Source organism: Abramis brama (assembly GCF_963993115.1).
Source record: "Abramis brama genome assembly, chromosome: 8".
Taxonomy (NCBI): Eukaryota; Metazoa; Chordata; class Actinopteri; order Cypriniformes; family Leuciscidae; genus Abramis; species Abramis brama.
Window position 1 is genome coordinate 18,097,612 of NC_139970.1, and position 24,086 is coordinate 18,121,697.

Sequence of the window (24,086 nt, forward strand, 5' to 3'; positions counted from 1 at the left end):
TATATATATATATATATATATATATATATATATATATATATATACAAGGGCGTAGATTTGGTTTGAACATTGGGGGGGGGTTGAAGTTTGGATATGCCTCCTGATATTGTGATCATGGTATAAATATTGGGGGGGGGGTTGTAATGCATAGATTTAAATATTGGGGGGGGTTATCTCCCCCCCATCCCCCCCACAAACACATAGTACATAAAACATTGCAGTCAGTGCTCAGTGGAATGGGCTCTTTACATTTTTGCGCTGATGTGACCGCGCATGTTACGTGACAACACCAACATGGTGTACCAGCATGTAGTACGTCCGGACCATAGACTGTCCGGCCTCCATTCATACTAACTGTATTCATACTATATAGAACGTACTTTTTTAACGGTCGCGAAGTACGTTCTAATTTAAATGTAGTACCTACTCACATAGTACGCGATTTCGGACGCAGTCCGTATGTTTTCTGTGCACGAGGGCACGACTAAATGTCGACATTTCCATTGGTTAGGAGTAAAGAACAAACAGCAAATCAGCGCTCGACCCCAACAAGGTATGCTGTCACCTGATTGGACGCCAGTTTGACTCTTTAACGCATGTGAGCTGCTGGCAAGCTGACTTCTTTTCACATACGGATAGGTCATCTGTGTAATCGGACCTCACCGGCTCGCAAATTCGTCTCTATCTGATAGTCAGGTGAGTAAAAATGACTGTTCGTATTTTAGTCGTTAAGCCCTATAAAGATAACCATTTTATTGATAACGACCAAGACACGGTAAACGCATCAATCTGCGACATTACTACATCATGGTGTTGTTTGTATCTGAGGAACGTATCCTAATCGCTTGCATTCCACAGAAGAGTTTTTCACATAAATTATCAACAAAACAAAAAAATTCAATTTTCACATTCCGCCTGTCGTAAGTGATGAGACTGCGGCGCGCGCATGATGAAATCGAGCCCCTGCGTCAGCATCACGATCAGCGCGAGCACAATGCAATAGCCACGCGATTGCGTCAGCATACTGTACCATGTTCGTTCGTTAATGTGATGCTCTTACATGTTTTACAACTCATATCTACATATACCTGCGGTGGTGATCTCCAATTTATAATTAATTTGAGTATTTTTTTCCATTCGTTATTCACTATAATTTAAGCAGGATGACTGGCGATTCTTTTTAAAGCCCACCCAAACTCTCTTTGCTTATTTTTATTATTATTATTAAATGTATGTTATTATAAAATAATAAAAGCGGCTGTTGAAGAGTTTATGAATGTAAATTTATAAAATAAAAATTGTTCAGAGATCTCAAATCACAGAGATTTCTTGAGACGGCCTTTAACCAGCTATTTTCTTATAAAATTTGTTGGTTTAGTCATACGTTTCCTCAGGTTGAGAACATTTTTTGAAGATGGTTGAGAACTTTTTTCTTAGATATTGTTTCAGTGTTGTGACATGACTAAACATGATTAGTCTCTAAAAAGCCACACCTCTTCCTTGATGGTTGTCTGTGGAAAGCAGAAGTTTCTTGTTTCATTGTGTTGAGTTTGCAGTAGCTTTTTATTAGCGCAATTTTCCACCGGACAAAATTGCGATTGTTAACTCATGATTTCTGTTCTGTCTGTGCGCACCAATCTTGCACTTCTATCTACTTCTCAACCAGACCACCTAGAGACTTCGGGTTTTCGGCATTATGTTAAGGAAGGTCTAATCTCGAGAACGCACAAAAAAAATCCAGGAAAATATTTACTATCTCTTAGTGTTGTGATCCCATGAGGTGAGAAAATTGCGCTAAAACACTCACCGAGTTTTTATTACTTGTTTTCAAAGTATGGATGACTCTTCATAGATGATTATGTAACTAATTACGCTGTCAATTGAGATCCGAGATAACATGCCGTTAAGTTAGTAGTAAAAGCTACAGGCAAAACATCCCTGATGTCAGTGCTTGGATTCCCCATTGTGCTTGTTTTATCTTCATGTTTGACGATCGAGACCATAGAGATTTATAGGTCTAATCTAATAGATCTTGTTATCAAGAAGTGAGTGTTTTTGTGCACATTCTAAATGATAATGTTTTGTGTTCTTCCTCTCACTGTCTTTAATCACGCAAGTGTTATCACACACTGAGATATGTCAATGAAGTAAAGCACTATATTATCTTTTAGGAGGGTGTTTGAGACTTTCATGGAACTTGTACAGTGGTTTGGCTTCTTAAATGGCATGTTGTGATCTGTCAGTGTTGCATAAGCACTTGGATGACATGAACACTGTATTTAAACATAATAGAGTGAAAATCAGATTGAACTTCTAGAGTGATACGCCCACATTTATGATGGAATAGTTGCGTAATGTTTTCTAATAATGTTTATAACAGTTCTTTGGTGATCGGATACTGTAAAACAGTAAGTACAAAGGAAAGCCTGGTGACTGACACTTAAAATGTTTCCTCTCAGGTAAACCATGCCATCAGTACCATCTAGTTCAGAGTCTATTGGGACTGGTCCCATCTGCCCACATGCTGCCAAGGTCCTCACAAATGCTGCAAATGGAGAATCTGGCATCAACATGGATGCCAAGCTGAAAGTCGATGCCGTCTTGAATGGAAATGCTGGACAAAAGTTAAATGTGAACGACACAGCCCATGTGAATGAAACAAACAGTCACCATGTGAAGAGTTTTAATGGAGAGCACGTGGAGAATGGATCAGAGGTCACCATGGAGAGGAAATGGATTCGACCAGATTTGCCCAGCAGATGCACCTGGAAACTTGGTGACCCAAACACCGAGTCGCCCCACAACCACTTCCAACGGTAAGAATGCAGCACTTTCAAGCTGTTGCATGCTTTCTAAGAATTCATATTTGTCAGTCAGTACATAGATTTTAAAGGGATAGTTTACCCAAAAGTAAAAATTCTGTCATCATTTACTCACCCTCAAATTGTTCTGTATAAACCTTTATTTCTTTGTTCTGCTGAACACAAAGATATTTTTGAAGAACATCAGTTAACCATACAGTTGTGGGGCACCACTGACTTCCATAGTATTTTTTTTTTTCATACTATGGAAGTCAATGGGGACCAGTAACTGTTTGGTCACACATTCTTCAAAATATCTTCCTTTGTGTTCAGCAGAACAAGAACATTTTTACTGGTTATGGAACAACATTAGGTTTGGGTAGCCTAAATTATGACAATGTTCATTTTTGGCTGAACTAACCCTTTTAGAGTGGGTTTAGTGGTTAGGGCATAGGGTTGTTTTAACATGAAGCAGAAAACTATGCATGCACTTGATGTGTTGCTGTTGTATGCATGCATGTGTGAACATTGAGGTTCTAAAATATTCAAAAAAATACTTTTAAATAATAAACTATACTGCACAATATATAAATAAAACCTGTTGCCAACAAAGGAGAAACTTTAAAGTAAAGTTTTGAAAATGAAGAAGTGAATATTATTAGTATAATTTTTCAGTTAAAATCTGCTTTCTTTGTACACATGAATATTCATGTGTCATGTCCTAGTCATGACCATTCTAGAAACTCCTGTTTAACAACAGTGATTTTTCAGGAAGAATGACTCATCTAGAAAAGTAACAGTGAATGACCACACTTTTACCACCCACATAAATCAATGTCACAGTCTGCAGAGTCACAGTGATTCAGTCTGTTCTGTTGTGGTTATTTTATGATTGACGTTTACCTTAATGTGTGTTTGTGGTAGTGCATGTGTAACCGCTTGACGTGCTCCCTTTTCTCACAGGACAGAGACACCCAGTGTCCTCCCCAACATCTTAAGCAAGATTGGAGATACCCCAATGGTCCGCATGAACAAGATTCCCAATGCTTTTGGCCTCAAGTGTGAGCTTTGTGAGTATCTGTAAAATACGTGTGCAGAGGATGTGTCTTCCGACCTGTTTTAAGATCACAAGATCATTTAAGGACAGCCTGTAAAGTGCATGTATCTGCACGTGTGTCTGCGTTGGAAGTAAGGGGTCGAGTTCTGGAATGAGGAATGCAGGTGTTGGGTTTCGCTCTTCTCAGCTGATTGAGGACGTGAAGAAGCAAACGTTCCTAGACTGACCGTACTGAGTCACAGTTCATTCAAGCATTTTGAGTGCATGAACCTATTTATTTACTTAAATCACATGCACTTAGTTAAAGGAGTAGTTCACTTCAGAATAAAAATTTCCTGATAATTTACTCACCCCCACGTCATCCAAGATGTTCATGTCTTTCTTCAGTCGAAAAGAAATTAAAGTTTTTGAGGAAAAAGTTCCAGGATTTTTCTCCATATAGTGGACTTCAATGGGGTACAACGGTTTGAAGGTCCAAATTGCAGTTTCAATGCAGCTTCAAAGGGCTCTACACGATCCCAGTCGAGGAATAAGGGTCTTATCTAGCGAAACGATCGGTCATTTTAAAAATAAAAATAAAAGAATCTATACTTTTTAACCACAAATGCTCATCTTGCACTAGCACTGAATATGCATACTTCTCTACTACATGGTAGGCGAGAAACCGTATGTAAATGGTATGTCTGAATTCACAATTTATGAAATAGTTGGCAAACAGTGACCTATTACTACTGCTGAGATCCTGAAGTACGCATCCAATAGACACTTTACTATCCCATGAGGCCATGGGAGAGAAGTTGTGAATGGTAGCAAAGCAATGCAACTGACACTGTAGGTCACGTAACAGTGACAACATGACAGATGTAATACATCCATCCGTACTTCACGCATTCATACTGTATAGAATGTATTTTTTTAACAGTCACAAAGAACTTATTTAGAAGAAGTACTTACTGTGATTTTGGATGCAGCCATAGAGTTGGAAGAATGAATCTGTTTTATGGAAGACCTCCCTGATAAACTTTCATGAGTGAAGATCCTAGGAAATCCAGTGTTAACTTGCCTTTACATAAACTTTGAACTCTTGGTTCAAATTAACCCAAACCTTAATTGCGGTTATTGGTTCCAGTAACATGGCCTGGAGTTAATTCAGTCAACCCAGAGTTTGAAACTCCGAGTTTATGCTCATCCACAATGAACAAGGAAAAAAATTCTTAACAGAGCTCAGAATCCAGGAGTCACCAATGAAATTATTATTATTATTATTATTATTATTATTTTTAAAGAACGGCTGATGGAATTAAAGAACAGTCTTTGTTTTGTTTTTGTATTACTAAATTCTATAGATCTTATGTAGCCCCGCCCCTTTTCAGTGCTGCACTCGTTGTGTTCTGTCTGGTTTGTATTTCTACTGTATGAAGTTAAGATCTTACAGATTTATGAATGAACCGCTCATTTTAAAATCTCCCTGGTCTAAAGACATTTGTTATGGCATCCGCTTCAGACATTACAATGCTCATGATAACTTTCGTTAACTCTTGTTGTATTACAAATTTATTAAATATTTTATTTAGGTTTACATTGAATTTAGCATGTTAAGGTGATGATTATCAGAGTTTCTAGTAAAAGACTCCGGCCAGTCCTGTCTTACTGAAACTCTTAATGGCTCTTGGAGCTTGTGTTTTAGCAAGAGAGTCCTGTACTCGAGTCTCAGCATTTGAATAGATATGCTGAGTGGATTAGGACTGGCAACACTCTCAGTCTAGAACAGGTTCCTAAACCTGTCTCATCACAAAGTTTTGGTTCCTGCCCCTAAATGTATATAAACTGTAAGAGAACGTTCCCTTAGTCAGATTTTGTTGGATGACTGCAGCCACGCTCAGCGAAGTCCTCAATAAAGAGTAACTTCTGTTTGAACGTGATCCCAACATCTCCTGGTTTTGCTTCGATGAAGGAATAAAAAGTTTCCAACACTCTACAATAAGTAAATCCATTTCACCAGCTAATTACTCTTCGACAGCGATGCCATTGAAATATACAGAGCTACCGCAAAAACGAAAGTTCAAATACAAAATTCTAAAGATGGCTGGATCTGCTGGAAAGTACAATTATCTTCCTCAGATAAAATCAGAGAAATTCAAAATACCACTTAGTTGTTCCTGCAGAGAGGAATGAATTGTGTGTTGCAGCAGATGCATACCTCACATGGCCAGGTTGTTGCATTGTATATTTTGTTTTGGTTTGGAACAAAAACTTTCTGTCAGAATGTACTCAAGGACCTAAATTGAATCTCTGTGCATTCTTTGACAGAACCAGGCTCACAAAATGGCGGCAGTCATTCTTTTCTTTTGTGAAAGGTGAGCGAGTTTAGTCGCTTGGGTCAAAAGTGTCGCAGGGCTGTAGTTAAGCCCCTCTTTGGTTTAACGAACATTGTTTGAAAGTGTTATTGTGTGGAAGTCAAAGCCTTTTGATCCTAAATGTTTTAATGAGCTTTATAATGGGGATTCAATATGTCTAGCAATTTCATGTGAACAAGATTACCCTTTGGCCAGTTGAGCCGACAGGCTTTGGCAATACAGACATAGAATTAGCTGACTAATTGCATCTGAGTTGGAGCATATTTCACATATTTGCATGTGTGACTATGTGTGGTTGGGATAGAGGGGAGGTTCAGGTTGGACAGTAAATGCTTTCCATCGAATTAAGTGCACCGTGTATTTGCTGTATAAATATTTCACACAGGTAGGCCTATAACCAAAAAGTTATTTGTGTGGCTCGCAACTTTTTTGACTGCAAGACCCCCCACTGACTGTTCACAACAATATTCGAAGGCTCCACCAATATTGCTTTCACAATTTCTACCTGATAGAATATCTTACAGTTCGGCATAACTACAAAAATGTGTAATCATTATAAATGTAGTCAAGATTTTATTTTTATGACTAGGTCTAGAATTCACACTTTAAAAAAATAAATAAATAGATTCAAACCCCACTGGAAATTTATTGAGGGCCCCTAGTGGGTTAAGAACCACTGATTTACCTGTACAGCTAAAGCACATTTTTGGACTGAAATGATAATTAATCGAAGTGCTGTAAAAAAATAAAATTTGCTTCTGCCCCATACACTCCTATTATACACACAGTGATGTTTGTATGTATAATCTAAGGGACAAGTTGATGATTTGGAATTAACAACATGCCTAAATGGAAAAGATGGTTTACGAAGTTGTGAATGTGTTTTTATTTTTTTGGTCTTTCAATCATTGTCTAGTGGCTAAATGCGAGTTCTTCAATGCCGGTGGAAGTGTGAAGGACAGAATCAGTCTGCGGATGGTAGAGGATGCTGAGAAAGACGGCGTCCTTAAACCTGGAGACACTATCATTGAACCCACATCTGGAAACACAGGTGTGTGTTTGTGCGCACCATTTGCCAGTGGCACAATAATAATTATTCTCAACATGTCTTTTAATATTTTTATTGAATGAAAGTACTAATAATTTTTTAACTGTGCCATGTTGAGAAACAGCCTCTGTTCCATTTCTGTTTAATCCAGACACTGGAATGCTGAAGGTCCAGTTAAACATGTCATGTGCCAACTAGTATGGGACCAAAGTCAAATAATTACTGTACAAAAGTGTCTGTCTGCTAAGTGTTATACACATTTCTAACACTTACTAATCAACGAACTAGTGAATATTATTGATCTTAAATAGTGATAGAGACGGATTGACAAGATAAAATCAAATGTTTTTCTATGCTCACTTTTTCTTATATCCCTCCTTGTTCTAGTTTGTACTTTTCTGGACAATGTTTGAAACGTGGTATTGCTAGCACTTGAAGCTAAATGAATTTTGGATGAGTGTCTGCTAAATGAATAAATGTTTTGTTTCTCAGGTATTGGGCTTGCCCTCGCAGCAGCAGTAAAAGGTTATCGCTGCATCATTGTCATGCCTGAAAAGATGAGCATGGAAAAGGTGAAATCATGAAAATAAATATGGTGTGGGTGTGAATCCACTTGATTTCTGAAGACTTCTGTCAATATTTGTAGTGCGTGTGAATGTGTGTTTGAGTAGTCATGTGTTTCGTGTCCTTGCATGCTCCCAGGTGGACGTGCTCCGTGCTCTGGGTGCAGAGATTGTTCGTACCCCTACCTCTGCCCGTTTTGACTCTCCTGAGTCTCATGTGGGTGTGGCTTGGCGTTTGAAGAATGAGATTCCTAATGCTCACATTCTGGACCAGTACCGTAATCCCAGCAACCCCCTGGCCCACTATGACACCACTGCAGAGGAGATTCTGGAGCAGTGTGACGGTAACTGCTGAATTTGTGTAGAAGCAACTTTGTGGCTTTTTCTAAATTAATCATTAACCTCTCGCCTATAATTTACCATTGGTTCTCAACCAGGAAGCCCAAATAAGTCTTACAATTTTTTAAATTTTGTAGGGCTGGGTTGTGACACAAATACACAAATTTCTCAAACTATACAGGAAGTCAGTTGGTACTACACTGTAATATTGAAGGTCAAAAAATTAAATGATTTGTACACAAACACTTAAATTACACCCAAGGAATGTTCATAATGAAAAAGGTATACTAACTTTATAATTACATTATTATGTTTCTACTCCGCATAGACTAAAAGAGAAATTCGTGGGATTTAAGAATTTTATATTGGTTCTTCAAAATGAGAATTGATTAAAATTGAGAAATCAATATATATATTTTTTACCCAGCCCTAAAATTTTGTTATATTACATATTATTGATTTACATATACAGCGGACATCAGATAATATGGCCTAGATAATAGGGCCTTCAAATATTGACAAAAGAAAAAGTAAAAAAGGTCAAGAATCACTGCATATGACTAATGTTGAACCCATGTATGTGTGTTTGCCCTCTGTAGGTAAAATAGACATGCTGGTGGCTGGAGCTGGCACTGGTGGCACCATCACTGGTATCGCCCGCAAGCTGAAGGAGAAATGCCCCAACATCAAGGTGAGACTCAGATCGGTTCATGAATTCTGATACAGCTGTCAATGAACATGTTTTCTTCTATTTATGTATCTGATTTTAGTATTTTGGCATTATATTTTATTACTATTTCTTAAAGTATTCTTTTTTTAAATTATTTTTTCACATCATAGTTATTACTCAAAAGAATTCTGAATAATCATTACTTTTTTTGGAGAGACACTTGTTTCCACTTACATGTGTGTTTATGTCTTTGTTCCTCAGATAGTTGGAGTGGATCCTGAGGGCTCCATCCTTGCTGAGCCGGAGGAGCTGAATAAGACTGATAAGACTCAGTATGAGGTGGAGGGCATCGGATATGACTTCATCCCCACTGTTCTGGACAGATCTGTAAGTGTGTATTTGCAGAGTAGGTTTTGATGTAGTTGAAATGACACTTGATGTTTATTGATGGCAAATGACCTCGCCGTGACCCACCTTAAATGTGATCTCCTAAAACTGTCATTCCTTTCCAGTGGTTGCCATCTGACCTATTGTCATATTTGTATAGAGATAAGCTTCTTAGAAAGGATGCACAGTTATTTAAATCTTTTTCAGATATTCAAATCTTGACGTACTTGGATACATATTGTTTTAAGCCATAGTAAATAAGGATGTGTTCACTCTTGTAGTTCGGTTCTTTTGGTCCAGACCAAAAAAGAAAATAATGCATTTAGTCCTGGTTCGCTTGGCATTCACACTATTATTTTTAACACCGAACCTAGCGATACAAAAAAAATCCAGCTTTAATGACATATATTTTGCACTAAATTAAATATTACGGTAAAAAAAAAATACCACGGTATTAAATGTCTATCGTTAGAGATTTTGTTATATTGTGTATATCGCAGTATGTAAATATATAGCACTATTGACACTTCAATAGATGAAATGCATGAATGAGAATATAAAGAGTGGGATATGCTTGATTTTAAAAATAATTATAAGTGTAATATATCCTGAAAAGGAACTCATTCTGACTGGCACGCTGCCAAAGTGCGCGCAGAGAAAGCAGAGTACATGCGATATAAAAAAGCAAAATAAGCAGTGAAAAGGCACAAATTTTGATGTCACACTTAATTCAATTTTTTTTTTTAAACCAAATTTTCTGTCTCAGGTGGTGGATAGTTGGTACAAGTCCAATGATGAAGAGTCCTTTACCATGTCTCGTATGCTCATCAGAGAGGAGGGTCTTCTGTGCGGTATGTGACTCATAATACATCTCTCACATTTAATGTGAAATGAAAGGGTTAGTTCACCCAAAAATGAAAATTCTGTCAGTAAGTACTCTCCCTCATGTTGTTCCAACCCTGTAAGACCTTCGTTCATCTTCGGAACACAAATTAAGATATTTTTGATTAAATCTGAGAGCTGGATCACTCCTCCATAGGCTTCTAAGGCATTAAGCCAATTCTAAGCCACTGTAGTCACTTGGACTATATTAACAATGTCTTTAATACATTTTCTGGGCCAGCAATAATGTCTTAGAAGCCTATGGAGGAGTGATCCAGCTCTCAGATTTAATAAAAAATATCTTAATTTGTGTTCCGAAGATGAACGAAGCTCTTACGGGGTTGGAACAACATGAGGGTGAGTAATTACTGACAGAATTTTCATTTTTGGGTGAACTAACCCTTTAAGTGTGTATCTAAAGTCTGTTCTCTATCACTCTTTGTAGGCGGTAGTTCAGGCACAGCCATGTCTGCAGCAGTGCATGTAGCCAAAGAGCTGAAGGAAGGCCAGCGCTGTGTGGTGATCCTTCCCGACTCCATCCGCAACTACATGTAGGTTTCGGTGTTCCCAGCGTTCTAGTGTGCTTAGCTGTGATGTGAATGTGTGTTTTGTGTTGCCTGGTAGATTAAGCAAGAGCAATTCTATTGTGATGTTTTAGACTTAACCCTAGACAGCCGGTATGTTCAGAATTGTATGCCACCGTTTTACCGGAGTTGAGAATCTGCTTTAAAGCTGTAGCTTCCCAAAATACAAGCTATTTACAGTTTTATTTAGTCTTGTCTACTGAACTATGCTAATCTTAAGATAGTGGTTAAATTAGTCAGTTAGCTGCACAAACAGTATCAATGTAGTTGATTCTTTTAGAGGAAATATCTTTTACCAATGTATAACTATTGAAAATAAAACCAACAAGGATTTTAGGATGATGTTTAACAAGATTTAACAGATAAATTTACACTATATACAACTAATAAAACTAGAGAACACACCTTTATATAATAGTCAAAAAACATTGTGATGAACAGCAGCTGTTAATCAGCATTTTTATACATGCACACACACACATTTAATTTACATAAAGCATCTAAAATAACCAATTTACTAAAACATACTTTTTTTGAGAAACAAATAGTGATTTCAGGAAAAATAACTACTTTTAGTTAAATACTCCCCAATACTGCATGCTTGTTCCTCAAATGCAGTATGTGTACAATACATAGTATGCATATTTCCCACTGTGTTGGATAGTGTTGATTAGGGTTGCACTATTGATCTAAATAAAACCAAAATCACGATACAGCTTAGTGTGATTATCAAATCACATGGAATTAAAAATGTATGCTGGGTGTTTCAGCTGTGTTCAGTTGCATGTGAGAAGCTTGTGATCCAGTGTCTCAGTGCAACTGTTTACAGGAAATGCTGTTCTACATGAACTCATCTCTGCATCTGATATGAGTCTGAGTCACTTATGACATGCATTTGGAAACGTAATGCGCACTATGAACGCCACAGAACTGAAAAGCCGCTTGGTAATGTAAATATAGTTCAGCGTGGGTCATGTGACGACAATGTACCATGCTTTTTAAACTGTGGTCTGAGCTGTTTATCGTCGCATACTATATTTCAGATTTATTAAAAAAAAAAAAAAATTCAGTAGGCTACATTTTAGTACACTCTTAGACTTGGCCTAAATGCTTTGTTCTCCCCCTTAGGTCTAAATTTCTTAGTGACAAGTGGATGTGTGAAAAGGGCTTCCTGAGTGAGGAGGATCTTGTTGTCAAGAAGCAATGGTGAGTGTATACACACGTACGCATGTTGTCTTTGGAAACACCCTTATTTACACTCTGATATCCTCTGCAAATATAGTCTCTCTCTGCATCTGTTGTTACACTAGGCTGCATTACTGCTACAGTTAAGCTTCTATATGTGGAGGCATGTTCACTCTCCCAGATTACTCTGTATGTGTCATCTTACCGTGAGCTTTTACTGTCTTTCTCCCTGCCCTCATCTCTCGGTAGGTGGTGGAATCTGACTCTGCAGGAGCTCCGACTCTCCGCCCCCCTGACTGTGCTGCCTTTAGTGTCCATCAAGAAGACCATTCAGATCCTGAAAGAGAAGGCCTTTGACCAAGCACCCGTGGTGGATGACGCCGGGTAGGTCATTCATTCAGAAACCTATTATGTACTGCGTTAATAAAGATATCTGAAACAATGAGGAGGTGGAATCCATCAAAAACCTTGTTTAAAAAAGGTGCCAAGTTCTTAATACATATCATTCCAAAAAATAATTTATAATTGTTTTCCACTATATTTTAAAGTATTTTTCCCCTTATACATTTGAAAACATGTGTGTGTTAATATTTTTTAACAGATTTCTAAATATATATTTAGGTAAAATATTTTACAAATATCAAACTTTTCTTAGGGTATTCCATTCGACAGCTGAAAAACTTTTGAACTAACCTTGCCATGTTATAAATAGGTCAAAATATCTTATATTGAAGTTACTTTAAGTTACTGATATTGATGCACAATATGACAAAAAAAAAAAAAAACTACTTCTGTTTAATTTTAATAAAATAAAATTAAAATGCTATTAATAAAATAGTTGGATTTTAATGATTCTTTTCATGCAACTTTTAATTTTTTTTGAAAATATTTTCTTATTATAATGTTTTACAGACAGTTGAACGCCCACCAGAAATGTTGATTGTGTATGCATGTAATTAATTATATATTATTCAGATGTTCCGATTTCGATTCTCGATTCGACTCAGTGAATATAGATTTAATTACAAATCCTATATTTTTTTTTTTTTTAAAAACATCTCTGCATAAGTTTACATTGAACATAATTTTACAAGTGGTTAATTAATAAAAAGAAATTAAGAACTCTTAAACTCTTTTTATTTTAGGTAGACTTGGGTACATTAAAACAGAACCCGACTCTATAAAAACAAACATAAAATCTCACAGCATTAGCTGCAACATGGAGGCTGCAAGCCTATGAACAGTGTAGGAAAAGTAATACTGGCTTTTGGGTGATGGATAAATAAGCATGGAAAAAAAATCGATTCGTGGCCTTTGAGAATCGATTTTGAATCGACCACAATTTAAAAAACGATTGATCGAAAAATCTATTTTTTTGCCCAGCCCTAATATTAATAGTACTTTATTATTTTATGTACAAATATTTTTTTCTAAAATTATTACAAATTAATTCAGATATTGAAAACTTTCATAATAGAAAAAGTCAATGTCAATATTATTATTTTTTTCATTATTATTATTATTATTATTATTATTATTATTATTATTATTATTATTTAGTTTATTTTGAATAGCTTCATACATTCTGATATCCTGGACATTTGTGTGCCCAAGCACTGCTCATTTGACGTCTCCCTTACTTATATCCTCGTCTCATTAGAGACTCCAAGTGTTTCGGACAACGGAGACATCCGAAATGTACAGTGCTGATGTCTTCGAGGACCAAGATTGAGACTTAATAGATCTGGACTAAAAAAAGAGTGTCATGTTATTGATCCAAAAATAGCAAAATGATCTAACAGATGGAGGAAGAAATAAGTGGAGGAAGGTGTGGCTCAGTCTGGTGTCTGGTTTTCTCCCTGTAGGCAGATTCTGGGCATGGTCACGTTGGGGAACATGCTCTCGTCGGTTCTGGCTGGGAAGGTTAGGCCATCTGATCCCATAAGCAAAGTTCTCTACAAACAGTTTAAACAGGTAGGTACACACACACCAACACACACACACCCCTTTCTGTCATTCTGTACATGCAGCAGAAGGTTCAAGAAAAAGTAGGCTATTCACACAATTTGTTCAAATAAACCTTGAGATATCGGAAATCCTTATAAGTGCATGTTGTTGTGGTGGTGTTTTTTTTAATTTCCCCTCTGGCTCTAAATGAGGGTAACTTGCATCTAATTATACGATTGTCTATAGCGAATATTATATATTTATAATAAAAAATAATATATTTCTGAGGCTTGGATGAAGAAGGAAATAATAGCTGACTAATAATTAGGGGCCAAGCCCCGAAGGGGCTATGGCACCTATTGTATCTGTTAGTTTTCTTATTATTATTATTATTATTATTCTTCTTCCTCCTCTTGAAGTCTATGGCAGCCCTATGAACCATACATAGGAAAATGATGAAATTTGGCACACTTGTAGTGATGGTAATGAAAAGTAATTGTAGCAATTTTTGAGTCTCTAGGTCCAACTCTATAGCGCCACCAGCAGTTCAAAAATTCAACATTGAAATGGTTATAACTTTTGAACCCTTTGATCTAGAAAAATGAAACTTAGTACACCTGATTCATCTCATCATGCTGATTAGAACCAATATCTTACATTAAGACTCCGCCCATTACAGTAGTGGCCATTTTGAAAAGTACAGTATGCAGTTTTTTTGCTACTCCTCCTTCAAAATTGGTCTAATTTTGTCCAAACATGTACTCAAATGATCTTCGGACTGAGCCGCATAAAAGTACTGTCCCCGATTTTTTTTATTCTTCTCTGATCAAAAGTTATGACGTCGCAAACTTAACGAGGTCGACCCAAAATTGGTTCAGAAGCTATAGCTCGGCCAAACTTTGATCAATCGAAACGAAAATTGGTACACTTCATCGGAAGCATGATCTGAGGTTCCATGCCAAAGTTGGGAACAGCGCCACCTACGGGTCATGAGATATGGAAAATGCATATTTTGGCCAATAACTTATGAACAGTTTGTCAGAAAATTATAAACTTGGTGTCTATCGATTCCTTGGGTCATGACAAATCCGTGGATATCGATTTTGCCATGATGGGATGTACCACGTGTCCGCCATTTTGAATGATGTCATAATTTGCAATATCTTTTAAACTATTTGAAATTTCTTCACCAAATTTGGTATGGATCATCATTAGCATGGCCCGAAGGTACCTGAGAAATTTGATCACAGCGCCACCTAGTGTTCCAGAGATATCATTGTTTTTTGAAAAAACGCTTATAACTTTTGCTAACATTGCTTGAAATTTGATTTCTTTATGTCAATATATTCCTTGGCTTATGCCGATTTCAACGATATCTCATATGTTATTTATCAACAATGTGACTGGCCGCCATATTGGAGTGAATGTAAAACAGTTTTTTCGCTACTCCTCCTTCAAAATTGGTCTAATTTTGTCCAAACATGTACTCAAATGATCTTCGGACTGAGCCGCATAAAAGTACTGTCCCCGATTTTTTTGCTATACTGGAAAAAAAAAGTTATGATGTCGCAAACTTAATGAGGTCAACCCATAATTGGTTCAGAGGCTGTAACTTGTGAACAGTTTGTCACAAAATCATAAAATTGGTGTCTATCGATTCCTTGCGTCATGTCGAATCTGAGGATATCTATTTTGCCAGCATTGGATGTACCACATCATAAGCTATATTAGCATTAAGTTAGCTTAGCATGCTAATCTCGTTAACATGATTTTGTGTGCTCATTCACACACTGAAGCCTCTCCTCTGCAGCTTTGTAAAACATGTCCTCTGGGTGGCGCAAGTGGTTCAACCATGCGTCATGAATCCCGAACCATTGTGGTCGTGGGTTCGAGACCAGTGTGGGGCGACTTTGAAATTGTGTATAAAATAATAATTTAAATTCCTTCCGGCTCTGCACTGCTGTTGGTGCTTAAATGCTAGCTGTGCTGCTGTAATTGATGTGCTTACTGTGCTTGATGTACATTAAATTTCTGATGTTTTGCTCTTCTGGCTCCGCATTGCGCTACAGCGGCTGTTGCTTGCTCTGCCTTGCAGGGCTTGGCCCCGTATTGCTGCTTGCAGCTATATTTAGGGGCCAAGCCCCGAAGGGGCTATGGCACCTATTGTATCTGTTAGTTTTCTTATTATTATTATTATTATTATTCTTCTTCCTCCTCTTGAAGTCTATGGCAGCCCTATGAACCATACATAGGAAAATGATGAAATTTGGCACACTTGTAGTGATGGTAATGAAAAGTAATTGTAGCAATTTTTGAGTCTCTAGGTCCAACTCTATAGCGCCACCAGCAGTTCAAAAATTCAACATTGAAATGGTTATAACTTTTGAACCCTTTGATCTAGAAAAATGAAACTTAGTACACCTGATTCATCTCATCATGCTGATTAGAACCAATATCTTACATTAAGACTCCGCCCATTACAGTAGTGGCCATTTTGAAAAGTACAGTATGCAGTTTTTTTGCTACTCCTCCTTCAAAATTGGTCTAATTTTGTCCAAACATGTACTCAAATGATCTTCGGACTGAGCCGCATAAAAGTACTGTCCCCGATTTTTTTTATTCTTCTCTGATCAAAAGTTATGACGTCGCAAACTTAACGAGGTCGACCCAAAATTGGTTCAGAAGCTATAGCTCGGCCAAACTTTGATCAATCGAAACGAAAATTGGTACACTTCATCGGAAGCATGATCTGAGGTTCCATGCCAAAGTTGGGAACAGCGCCACCTACGGGTCATGAGATATGGAAAATGCATATTTTGGCCAATAACTTATGAACAGTTTGTCAGAAAATTATAAACTTGGTGTCTATCGATTCCTTGGGTCATGACAAATCCGTGGATATCGATTTTGCCATGATGGGATGTACCACGTGTCCGCCATTTTGAATGATGTCATAATTTGCAATATCTTTTAAACTATTTGAAATTTCTTCACCAAATTTGGTATGGATCATCATTAGCATGGCCCGAAGGTACCTGAGAAATTTGATCACAGCGCCACCTAGTGTTCCAGAGATATCATTGTTTTTTGAAAAAACGCTTATAACTTTTGCTAACATTGCTTGAAATTTGATTTCTTTATGTCAATATATTCCTTGGCTTATGCCGATTTCAACGATATCTCATATGTTATTTATCAACAATGTGACTGGCCGCCATATTGGAGTGAATGTAAAACAGTTTTTTCGCTACTCCTCCTTCAAAATTGGTCTAATTTTGTCCAAACATGTACTCAAATGATCTTCGGACTGAGCCGCATAAAAGTACTGTCCCCGATTTTTTTGCTATACTGGAAAAAAAAAGTTATGATGTCGCAAACTTAATGAGGTCAACCCATAATTGGTTCAGAGGCTGTAACTTGTGAACAGTTTGTCACAAAATCATAAAATTGGTGTCTATCGATTCCTTGCGTCATGTCGAATCTGAGGATATCTATTTTGCCAGCATTGGATGTACCACATCATAAGCTATATTAGCATTAAGTTAGCTTAGCATGCTAATCTCGTTAACATGATTTTGTGTGCTCATTCACACACTGAAGCCTCTCCTCTGCAGCTTTGTAAAACATGTCCTCTGGGTGGCGCAAGTGGTTCAACCATGCGTCATGAATCCCGAACCATTGTGGTCGTGGGTTCGAGACCAGTGTGGGGCGACTTTGAAATTGTGTATAAAATAATAATTTAAATTCCTTCCGGCTCTGCACTGCTGTTGGTGCTTAAATGCTAGCTGTGCTGCTGTAATTGATGTGCTTACTGTGCTTGATGTACATTAAATTTCTGATGTTTTGCTCTTCTGGCTCCGCATTGCGCTACAGCGGCTGTTGCTTGCTCTGCCTTGCAGGGCTTGGCCCCGTATTGCTGCTTGCAGCTATATTGTGTTAATTGTACTTGTCAGAGTAAATATCAGTAGTGCCGGGTGTTATTTAATAACCAGTACTGGCAGAGGTAATTAGAGCCCGACCGATATGGATTTTTGGGCGCCGATGCCGATACCGATTAAAAAAAAGCCAGATACCGATATATCGGCCGATATTATTTATGTGTATATTATAATACAGTAGCAATATTATTTATGTGTATTATAGTACAGTAAGTTTGGACACACTTTCCAATTGGTGTGTACAAACTTTTGATGGGTACTGTATATAGAATACACAGTATAAACAGAATAAATATATAAACGTTTTGCAATGATCACTCAAATGTGGTGATCAAACACTTGTGTGACAAAGATATGTAATGGAGGCAGGGTGAATGATAGAATGAGAATTTGAGCTGTAACCAAGCTAGTTTGCATTGCATTTTATATTATATTATATTCTAAATACTGTTGCATAATCTTCACTAAGGAATTTGTCTTTTAATTTAGTCACGTTATTTAAAACATAACTTGTATCAATAAATATATCAAAAGTGTCACTGACAAAACCTTATCTTCTATTTTTAATCTTAATTTCTCTAATATCTACCAGTGGAGGAAGAACTCAGATCTTTTTAGTAAAGTAAAATTAATAACATCATAATGAAAACGTTTATAATTACATATGTTCAGTAGTTTTATACTATTTTAAATAAGTAGTAAGCAAAATGTACTAAACGTGAAACTAGGCTATAGGGCTGGACCCGAATATTAGAATATTCGTTCGGTGGGTTGGTATTCGATTTGAAAATTTGACATTAGTTTTTTTTTTTTTTTACATCTGGGATCCCCCGCGAAACGGTTCTCATTCGCGCTTGAATAAGGCCGGCGACACACTGACTGCGTGGCATGGCCGTTTTTATTTCGGCTCCCATGTTAACAGGTTGGAGTTTGCACACTGCCTGCGTGAGACGCGTCTCTCAGGCGCGGCTCGAGCCACGCGGAAAACGCATGCAAGCTAGAAATAGAACCGTCGTGTTCCAGCAACGGGAGTGTTCTCTGGCTAGAGCGCAGAACAGCGGAGTTTGTATGGACGAAGTGCATGTCTGAGCTTGTGTTTTGGGTTAAGCTGCGTTGCTTTGACATTGTGGAAAATGGAATAATAGAAACAAAATGTATTAGCCTTTTTACCCGTTATTATCAATCTAAGTTAATCTCGTTTTTTAATTTAACTTAATTTCGTTTTTCTTTATTTAAATTTCGTTTTTCTTTATTTAAATTTCGTTTTTCTTTATTTAAATTTCGTTTAATTTCTTTATTTAAATTTCGTTTTCTTTATTTAAATTTTGTTTTTCTTTATTTAAATCTACCCTTTACTGTGTCAGTAATTTTGTTAGTCAGAAAAATATTAGACTACCTTAAAAGTATTGCTTAATTTAACAGACCTGTGTGTGCGTTTTATATCACTAATGCAGTGTCCATTCTCGCGGACGCGTTCTCTGCCTGTGAGGTGCGCCGCTTCCCGCTCGCGCTGTTCTGTAGTTTACTAAAAGTGTATTAATTCTGAACGTGTCGCGTCTCGCGTGTCCATCTGGCTACTCTTAATGCAAAATGGCCCTATATAAAGTGTTATAATTACATAAATTATTGGAATATTGCTTGATGTTGTAACGTAGCAGCTTTAACACTGTGTCTACATGGACGCGGCCGTTATTTTTTTGCCACTTTTGCCTGTTCTTTGTGACAGCTTTTAGGTGCTTTATTGGCAGCGCCATCCTTACATAAATCACTGCACACTGCATTTTTTTAAATATTAATTTATCGGCCATTATAAATGCCGATACCGATAGTTAGGAAAATGCCTAATATCGGCCGATAATATCGGCCCGCCGATATATCGGTCGGGCTCTAGAGGTAATGCCATCTCTCAATAGTCAACTTGTCTGTCTTCCTGTAGGTGCGCCTAACTGATAACCTGGGCAAACTCTCACGTATCCTGGAGACGGACCATTTTGCCCTTGTTGTGCACGAACAGATTCAGTGTAAGTCAAGTTCTTTAACTCTTTGTTCCACTTTTTCCCTAACCAATCTCCATTTTCTTATTTTTAGTCACGAACATTACATCTGTGTGTCTGTGTGTGAGGTCCTGGAAAACCCTATGGGGAAATGTCCCCACAAAGATGACAATATCTGAAATCCTTGTCCTTGTGGGGACATTTTCCATGAGGAAAACCCCTTAAGAATCATAAATCACCTTTTGAAAAAGTAAAAATGCAGAAAATGTTTTTATGATGGTTAGGTTAGTTTGTAGTTTGTAGCATATACAAATAATTGTCTATGGAAAGTCCCCTAAAACATGAAAACCCATAAAAATTTAACCACACTAATAATAATAAATGTTTCTTGAGCATAAAATCAGCATTTTAGAATGATTTCTGAAGGATCATGTGGCACTGAAGACTGGAGGAATGATGCTGAAAATACAGCTTTGCATCACAGGAATAAATTGCATTTTAAAATCTATTCAAATAGAAAACTATTTTAAATTAATAATATTTCTCAATGTTACTATTTGTACTGTATTTTTGATCAAATAAATACAGCCTTGAACAAAAAAGACTTCAGTAACACTTTGCAATAAGGTTTCATTAGTTAACATTAGTTGACTAGTTAACATGAACTAATAATGAACTGCACTTTCTACACCATTTATTAATCTTTGTTAATGTTAATTTCAACATTTACTATTGATTTTAACAATGTATAAGTTGTTAACATTAGTTAATGCACTGTGAACTAACAATAGTCGTTCATTCGTTAATGTATTAAGATGAACAAACAATGTAAGCAAATGAAACCTTACTGTAGTGTTACCAAGACTTCTTTCAGAAATATAAAAAATTCCAAACTTTTGAACGCTATTGTATATTTGGAGCTTCTTTAAAAGGAGTGTCTATTTACAGAGGCTATTTACAGTAACTCCGCCCACTGACGTCTTTTTGGGCCAGACAAAATTACGGAAAAAGCTGGATTGTCCTCAGTAGCAATTGTGTAGGGGTAAGAAGCGTGGCAGAAAGTTTTGACGCAAATCGACCCGAGTTCAAATCCTCCTTTTGCCGAACTCTCTCTACTCCCTTTTCCCATCACATATCAGGTCGGAAAGGCATTTATTTTCAATAAAAATTAAGAAAATAGTCAAAAAGTGGAAATAAAGTTTCTAACGTGTTTAATAATAAAGTTTATCGGTTAGGTTTAGGGAGGGCTTTATTATCCCAATAAGGCAGCATCCATTTAATAATTTAAATAAATATAATAATTTAAACTGCTATTATTGCATACCATTTAACGTACAACAACACTGAGGTGTAACTGTACAATGTAAAGTAAATCAAAACCATTGGTAAATGTGAAACATTGTCAAAGAAGTGTCGTAGTCTAGCATCTACATCACATGACGAATTAACAGGTATTTTACAAAATGTACTAAGTCTTTTCATACAAAACACAGCACTATTCAGGAACAACAGTCTTATTCATGGAGCTTAATGCAATACAGCACCAATTTGTGATACAGGACACATATTTTCCTGAACTTCGGATCACCGCGCCACTTTATTTGCTCTTTGTGGCAAAGGGACATTACACCTGCTGTGGCATATACTCAGCCAAGTGCTAGAAGGACACCACGGTGAACTTTCCATTTTCTAGCTAAGGTTAACCAACATTACATAAGAATACAGGGCGGGACTGTTTTTATAACTTTCATAACATCATTATTGTAAATGAAAATAATAATGTTGTTGCAGCATCACTTGACATACTTGTGTAGTTTTTGTGGTAGTACTTTACAATCAGTGTTGGGGAAAGTTATTTTTAAAAGTAATGCATTAAAATTTTGCGTTACTTTTTCTCATCTAGGCTGGGCCTTTTACACAAAGTGAAATGAATAAGCCTCAGGCTGAAGGAAATGCAAATTCACATCTGTAAAGTAGTTCAAACATACTCTTTCGGCTGTGCTGCCATTCTGGATTGCAGGAGAGTCTAAAGTCAAGTTTGCTTATTCGCATGGTTGAATTGGATCATTGAAGGTCATCTGCAAAGAAATTGGTTAATAAAGTGAGATAAAATACATAAAGTATATTTGTGTAATTTAACATATTTAATTATTGCAGGTTTGAGTTTGCATTTGCATATTGAGTTTGCATTTCACAGTTTTTATTCAATTTGAGGAATACTGAAATTGTTTTTGTGCAAATGAGATGAGTAAATGCATGCTCACATTTAGTCTAGAACTACAATAACCATCATGTTTACACACATTTCTCTCAACATGGGGACAGGAGAGCTGTCAGTCAATAAATGGGGAAGCAAAGTAACTTGCGTTACTTGTTTGAAAAATAAGTTATTTTGTTGTAAATTTAAAAGTAATGCGTTACTTGAAAAAAATTAATATAATGACATAAATCTTGTTACTTGTAAATGCGTTACCCCCAACACGTTTACAATAAGGTTTAATTTGTTAAAATTAGAAATGAGTTAACTACATTAACATGAACAATACTTGTACAGCATTCGTTACCTAGATTAATGTTAATTTAAACATTTTACATTAAGATTGAAATTCGTATTTGTTAAAACAGTTAATGCACTGTAAGTGTAAACTAACTTGTACATTATCCCTTACTTAATTTTAGTTAATAAAAATGGCTCGTTCATCCAGCCGGTTGTTATCTTAGAATAAACCACCGACAGGTTGACGAGGTCTTGCATCAGGGGGTTTATTCTGAGATAACAGAATATCTCAGATACTCTGTTTGTTTTATCTATTTATTTATATTTTATATCAGTTAGTATTTAATTTATTTCAAGTAAAGAAAATGTTTTTTTGTTGTTGTTTTTTATTTTTTTATGGTTTTAATTACCGATAATAACCCAGGACCCTGTGCAGATGAAGTACAGTAAATGCAGGATGTGATGTCATTGCAGTGGATGGTGTCCGCAGTCTGAATTGCAGTTCCTGTCTTACAGACATGAGTAATGGATCCCCCAAGATGAGGCAGATGGTGTTTGGGGTCGTGACAGCCATTGACCTGCTGAACTACGTGGCCACACGTGAGAGGAGGGAACGCTCGCTGTCCGAGTGCTCTCTGTCTGAAGAACAGTGAACGATCAAGAGTGTGGTGCGAGCGTTCAATGGTGGAGCGTTGTTGTTGTTTTTTTCTCCCTCTCTCCCTCTCTTTCTCTCTCTCTGTCTCTTTCTTTTTTCATTTTCTTTTTTTTCTGCAAGTGACAAGCTCAGTTTTAAAGAATTATGCTGTTTGTTTTTTTTACAAGTAAGAGCCAGTCAATATAATTTTACATGTCATTCTAACAGATTTGTACTCTGTTTACTTGATTTTGCTCTTCTTTGGTCTCTTAATTTTTAGTTATTCTCAGTTTAGGTGCTTTGTTAACCAGTCAACATAATGAAGTAATCTCACAGGTCATTTAACCATCCTTTGTAGATATGTTTACTTTGCAAATCTGATTTCATAGAGGTTTATATATTTAAATGAATGTACTTCATTCTTTCAAAAACTGCATGCAGTTTAGTATTTTTGGGTTTAGTTGAAATGCTAGATTCAGGTGCTCTCTTGTCTGATCTACAGCTACGTTGCCACCTAGTGACTGCAATAGTTTACAACAATCACGGAGACTTTGATCTTCTTCAATCATGCTCTGCTTCTTGGCACAATGATCTCTGTGGGGAGTTTTGCTGGCATGATTAATAATATTTGACAAAGCAAATAATAAGTGTGTTTGGTAAACCGAACTGCACCCAGACAGGGTTACTTGGTATTTTTCTTGTATTGAAACAAGATGCGATATAGAATGTAAATAAATAATGGTGGTTCGGACTTGCTTAAAACACACCACATTGTGTTAAGCAAATTTGATAATTATTTTCATTTTTCTATGTACTTATTGTCTGATGTCTTGTAAATCAAAACTGTAACTTCTGGAGACTGAATGAGATTGTTTGTATAGGAGTCGATGTGAAGTGAATGAATGTGCATTAGGTTGATCTCATGTTTATGGTTTTTGTGCATGCTGCTGGAGGTCTCCGGATCAGAATGTCTTTACTCTTCTGTTATGATGTTCTGTTACTTGATTTAGCTTTTACTTGAATCTTATTGCTGTAATAAATACTGGTTACAAATAAAGGCTTTATTTCCAGAAGCAATAGTGGTTTTGTGAATTTTATTGCCACTACACTTGTCTTTCTCCCTTCGAAGGAAACATTTGTAATGGAACATTTTATTCTGGATGGTGAGAATTACAGGTTGTGATCAGTCTTAAAAGTCACAAA

General features: G+C 36.7%; 1 protein-coding gene across 4 annotated transcripts; it reads left to right on the top strand.

The window, feature by feature from the left end:
- Nucleotides 1–543: 543 nt before the first annotated feature.
- cbsb (cystathionine beta-synthase b) lies at nucleotides 544–23,960 on the top strand. Of its 4 annotated transcripts, none has more exons than XM_084122611.1 (15): nucleotides 544–696; nucleotides 2,460–2,816; nucleotides 3,765–3,871; nucleotides 7,132–7,266; nucleotides 7,756–7,835; nucleotides 7,966–8,170; nucleotides 8,765–8,856; nucleotides 9,097–9,222; nucleotides 9,989–10,073; nucleotides 10,550–10,655; nucleotides 11,817–11,894; nucleotides 12,123–12,257; nucleotides 13,739–13,847; nucleotides 19,695–19,779; nucleotides 22,724–23,960. In XM_084122611.1, exons 2-15 carry the CDS (start codon nucleotides 2,467–2,469, stop codon nucleotides 22,900–22,902), a joined length of 1,872 nt encoding a protein of 623 aa, XP_083978737.1. In that variant the 5' UTR covers nucleotides 544–696; nucleotides 2,460–2,466; the 3' UTR covers nucleotides 22,903–23,960. The 4 variants fall into 4 exon arrangements, with proteins under 4 accessions (XP_083978737.1, XP_083978739.1, XP_083978738.1 ...); XM_084122613.1 differs by having other exon boundaries at nucleotides 22,766–23,960; XM_084122612.1 differs by lacking the exon at nucleotides 544–696 and adding an exon at nucleotides 792–1,780.
- Nucleotides 23,961–24,086: the final 126 nt, after the last annotated feature.

Coding starts and splice junctions, on each gene's coding strand:
- cbsb (XM_084122611.1), top strand. CDS start 2,467: ATGCCATCAGTACCATCTAGTTCAGAGTCTATTGGGACTGGTCCCATC. Junction 7,836..7,965: donor AAAAGATGAGCATGGAAAAG/GTGAAATCATGA, acceptor GCATGCTCCCAG/GTGGACGTGCTCCGTGCTCT. Junction 11,895..12,122: donor CTTGTTGTCAAGAAGCAATG/GTGAGTGTATAC, acceptor ATCTCTCGGTAG/GTGGTGGAATCTGACTCTGC.